At 39.4% G+C, this 5,174-nt stretch overlaps 1 protein-coding gene across 1 annotated transcript in view; it reads right to left on the bottom strand.

Moving 5' to 3' along the window:
- Positions 1–3,038: 3,038 nt before the first annotated feature.
- fmr1 (fragile X mental retardation 1) overlaps positions 3,039–5,174 on the bottom strand; it is a 16,186-nt gene continuing 14,050 nt past the window's right edge. The window contains exon 12 of the mRNA XM_015389142.1: positions 3,039–5,152. Coding sequence (XP_015244628.1) covers positions 4,949–5,152 — 204 coding nt within the window. The 3' untranslated portion in view covers positions 3,039–4,948. The remainder of the gene's footprint in view (positions 5,153–5,174) is intronic.

The raw sequence follows: 5,174 nt of genomic DNA, 5'->3' as shown, positions 1-5,174 counted from the left end.
CACTGGGTCGAATTCCCTGAGTGGGTTCAGTTTTTTTTTTATTTACTTCTGAACAGATTTCCCACCAACTCACTCTATAGAAGCAGTTTATATCAACCTACCAGGGAGGAGGGTCTTACTTTTCTGCACAGCCTTCAGTTTATTCTCTAGAGCTCAAGCATTTAGCTCAATAACAAACAAAAAAGAAAACAGCATAAGAGTGCATCTAAAACAATTGTACAAATCTTTTCCCAAGCAAATAATGACATTATATACATTATGCCGTCATATCTTCGATGCTTTTAAAGATAATCCGGTAACAATGCAGAGGTTACTTTTGCTGGACAAATTGGTTTAAATCCACACCAGAGGAACTAAATGTAAAATGGCTGCAGTGTAAACAAGATAAAGCAGTCTTAATACATTAACGAAGGAGAAACAGATTAATCTAATTTTAAAGCAGAAAAAAAAACATGTCATGATTTATTACAGTAACTGACTCTAAGTTGAACTTTTTCAGCTAATGACTGCTAATAATTATAGTCAAAATCTAGTGAATGTATTTTAAAGTCTAAATGAAAGAGGTATATGCAACATTAGAGTTAAAAAGGACACTATCCAGGTGTGAAGACGGGGATTAACCTCAGCCCTTCTCTTGGTTTTATCGGCAGTCTCACTTATTTTACACCCAGAAATGAAACTTTATACGGGTGCTTGTGATCGGCTCCATGAAGATTCGACACCTTCAGCTCAGGAAATGGAAACCACGGTCCTTAACAATGGCACCACCAGGACTCTGGAACCTTTCACGCCTCCATGTCAGATTTAAGACACAATGAGTGGAAGTCAGTGCGAACTTCATAAAAGAAAGAAGTTGTTTTGTAAGATCTACAGACCTCCGTATCACTGAGTTCAGTCTTAAGCGGGATGCTAAAAGGGCTGAGCGATTTGGCATAAAAATCCAATCCAAGTTTTAACCAAATCTGATGGAATTTTGTACAAAAAATTACAAAAAAAAAGAAGCTTTTGTTTAAATCTTCGGCTCTGGGAGGTGCTCTTATCCTAAAGGCTAACGGAATTCAAAGTGTAAAACAATCAGGTTTCAACAATGTGTTGCAGTGAGATTGATGCAGATATTTTGGATTCATGTCCAGTTTTGAACCTATGAAATTTGACATCACTATCCTTCCTTCGTCTGCTTGTGCACCCTACAGCACAAGCATCGATGAGATCATTTAAATAACGTGTAAATTTAACATTTAGTGCGTTAGCTCGGTAACTTCACTAAAAACGATACACGGCGCTGGTAATTTTGCCCTCCAGAAACCAAACTGATGGGCGGGGTCTGTGTGACATCATGTTTCAATGTACGTATCTGTCCGTATGGGTGTAAAGGGCTGGTTATAGTCCTGCAGCAGTGTGTCGTAGTGAGCTTGATGCAGGTATGAGGCAGATATTTTTCAATTATGCCCAATTTTGAAGCGTGGTCTGCGCTATGCAATTCCACGTCGCAGCGCAAGAGGGATAATCAGGAACTAGCTTGGTCTAGATACGGCCGAGGCGGTGAGGAAGTGGGGACAAGTTTTTGTGACAACGAAGAGACATGAGGGTGAAAAAGAGCGGGGATCCAGGTGGAAAAAGGGTCCCAGCGTTCTCGTGCACCTCGCTCTTCTAGCTAGTCCATTTTCACGAGTCGTTTTCCACAATGGCGGTCATACAAACAAAACAAGCTGGTAAGGTACCAAACAGGAAATACGCATAGTGTAGAGCGGATGTAGATTCAACCAATCAGAGACCTCCTGTCTGCAGTCACCTACAATTTTGGAGAGGTGCATGTCACTGCCCAATCTGCCCTGGAAGCACAATCAGTCCATCACATCCGGTTTACCATAAATAATGTAATTATGGTACTAAAATTGCTTATTTTTATCCTCTCTAAAGAATGCTAATACACATCTTTAAAAAATGTTTTATCACTTTTGTGAGACAATTTAGATGCTTTTTACTTTTTCGTTAAACTGCTTCTCTGACGTCATCATGGGACATGCTCAGAATAGTCCGGCAAAATCTGATTAAATCATCTGCATTTTAGTCTTTTCTTTCTTTAGACTACGCACTAGATAGCATTAGATTAAAATGAAACTAAAACATAAAACTCAAAAAGACTAGATTTATGTTTAAATCCAAAGCCGAACATGTTAGCTCTCGGAAGTAGAGTAGGATCCCATTTCCGGTGCAGATTGGGGAGAAAGGACTGATAAATCAGAAAGGATTTTAAGGCATTTATTTTCTCAGGAATACATTATTAACCTTTAACACTATTTTAGCAAGTTTACTATTTTTGAGGAGGGAAAAACATAATTTAGGTCTTTATTTTCAACAAAATAAAATCGAGGGCGATTAACTTGAGCTAATGGCCCTGGCGCAAGACGGATCGTGCTTCTGGGATGGATCAGGAAGTGACAGCGCACCAAAGTGTCTGCGAAATGGGCGGGGGCATACCTGCGTTAACTGCGACACACACGCAAAACACCTGGTTTCTGAGTATAAATCAGCCTTAAATATTTACAGCTGGTGGTGTCATACAGTGAGCTAGTTTTTCAGTTATGTGATTAAATGATGAACTGATGTTACTCTGAGCTAGGAAAGGATTAGTTTAGATTTAATTAAATAATTTGGTTGATTAATTAATAGTTGTTATTAATAATAATTAATTAATAAAAAGATTTTGAAGAAAAAATTTTTAGTCACCGTTGAGAATTATTAAAACTTTTTCTTTAGCATTTTCTTAAATTAAACAGCCTACAGATTCATCTTTGGAAAAACTTCCTGTGGCCTTTTTTACGGAAGAGGATTAGGGCCACTGAAAAAAAAAAATAATATTGAATTTTAAATATTATTTCAGTTTAATATGGGAAAAAAAAAAAAGAGTCAGAATTCTGAACTTTTTCCTCACAGTTGTGAGCAAAAAAGTCAGAATTCAGAGAAAAAAGCCAGTATTATTTTTTAAATCCTTCAGAATTCAAATAATTTTCATATTATACGGAAATAAAATATAAAAATCAGTTCACCTTTTTTATTTTTTCAGTGGCCCTAATCCTCTTCCGTACTGTTTAGATACAGAGGTTTATTTTTTATTGTATGTTTTTTCTAATCAGATCCCAGATTTTCTCCATATTTGCTCATTTCCATTATTACAGTCAGTTTTAACAGAGGACTTAATAGAAGAGATCGCAGCAAATACGAACTTTTAAAGCTTCTCGCCAACTAAACTGTACTGATCCCTTCCATGTAAACCATTCACCAAAAAAAAAACAAAGAAAAAAACATAAATGCATCAGATTACTGTTCAAATCTATCAGTATTGTTTTGATTATTGAAAAACAAAAAACAAAAAAAAAAAACAAGAGGGGACTTCTTTAATTTATAAACAGCCATAGAGAATCAGAGAATCGTCATTACATGTCAATATGCTGATGACTGTTGCCTTAACATTAACTAATTTTACAGACAAAAAAAGGAAGAAAAGGCCAAGGCACCGTCATAAAGGAGCCTCATCATCAAAGAAAAAACAAAACAAAAGAAGCTCACAGTTTCTGAAACTTACAGGCACATAATGACTGCTTCACTGACCGTCTCAAAGCTCAGAGAAAATGTCTCGTTTGAGTCCTCATTTACAAAACGCAGCCAAGATGTGATGATCTAAGAAAAGATAAATAGGAAGGAAAGAGTCTAAACAAGCAGAGGGGAGGGGGAGGTAAGACCTAAAACAAAACGACTGAGTTCATCTAGAAGATTTGGAAATGAATAGTTGATGGAGTTATCAGTAAAACAAGAGGACTGGTTTCTTTGTAGATATTTTACCTACTAGTTCGCTGGGACTAGAGCGTAAATGCAGGTTAGAAGACCAACTTGTGAATCAGTGCAGTTGGACCAACAGCAGGACAGGGCTGCTGCTGCTGTCTGAGTATCGTCCTTTACAGGCTGGAGCCGTCCAGTCAGTGGTTTAACCTTTTTATCTCATGTCAGCTTTTTTTTTCTCTTTTTTTATTGACGTAGTACAACCAGACGTTTTGGAGCTAACCGTCCAGCTGGGTCTTAGTTTCCTTTTTGAAACCAAATGATTTACACCAAAGTGCCCCCGATTTAAGTCTGTTTGCTTCAGAACGGGGTTGACTTTTTTTTTCTTTTTTTTTTTTATAATTCATGCCGTTTAAACCACAGCCTGATGTAGAGCTTTAATTCAGGAGTGCATACCTCTTTTCTTTTTGTATTTCAGTGTGAAAAGGTAGAAAATAAAATTAAAGTGCCATCTGTGAACATTTTCCCACAACCACGCGCCTCCCACGGTGTACGCGTTATTTGGGGCAACGCCTGAAAAATCTCTGCTTATGATACGTCCGGGCTCGTGTTGCAGCTGACTGAAAAATATTGGTTTTTGGAGTTTTGAATGACCAAACTGATTTCTGCACCGGGAGAACAATGTAGACCACAAAGACCTGGATCATCTCTACGGTTAGCCTCCCATCTTACGCAGTAGGAGCCTAGCCTGACGGCTACTGCTATTTCCATAGATTTCTGCTGTCATCGTTTCCGTTTGTGTGTGAGTGAGCCTGGGGATAGAAAGAAACAAAAAGGTTTTTGTGTGATCTCCTTTGGAGTGAAAAGGAGCTCCTCTTTGACAGAAAACGGACTTCTTCTGTTCCTCGAGTCCAAAACCGTCAGGCTTCCTTTACTCCACAGTAAACAGGAGACGACGCCAAACGGGAACGAAGCGAACCAGCAGAAACCAGACCAGCTCTGCTGTAGGGATTCACTAAATGTCTCCATGCTGATGGAAATATCAGTCCTCCTCAGTGTGATGAAGGCAGGAAAAAGAGAAACGCCAGAGATGGTGTAGAAGTTGCCTCTGTGTGTGTGTGTGTGTGTGTGAGGGTGTGTGTGTGACAGGGGTCCTCCATCGCTGCATCTACGACACTCCGTTCACCAGTGCAGGAGCGTCCTGTTTGTCCTTTTTTATCCCTCGATCCCTCATGGGTCTCTGGTGATGATGGCGGGGCTGGCCCTCCCCTCCGAGGCCGATGGCGCCCTGAGACGAAGGATGCGCTGCTCCTCCTCCTCGGCCAGCTGACGAATGCTGCACGCTGCGCTCGTTGTTTCCGTCGACACGAATCTGTCAGAGAAAGAACATTGAA

Source organism: Cyprinodon variegatus, unplaced genomic scaffold, assembly GCF_000732505.1.
Source record: "Cyprinodon variegatus isolate N-32 unplaced genomic scaffold, C_variegatus-1.0 Scaffold449, whole genome shotgun sequence".
Lineage (NCBI taxonomy): Eukaryota > Metazoa > Chordata > Actinopteri > Cyprinodontiformes > Cyprinodontidae > Cyprinodon > Cyprinodon variegatus.
Note: the sequence above shows the minus strand (reverse complement) of the source record. Positions and strands in the feature narration are given on the sequence as shown.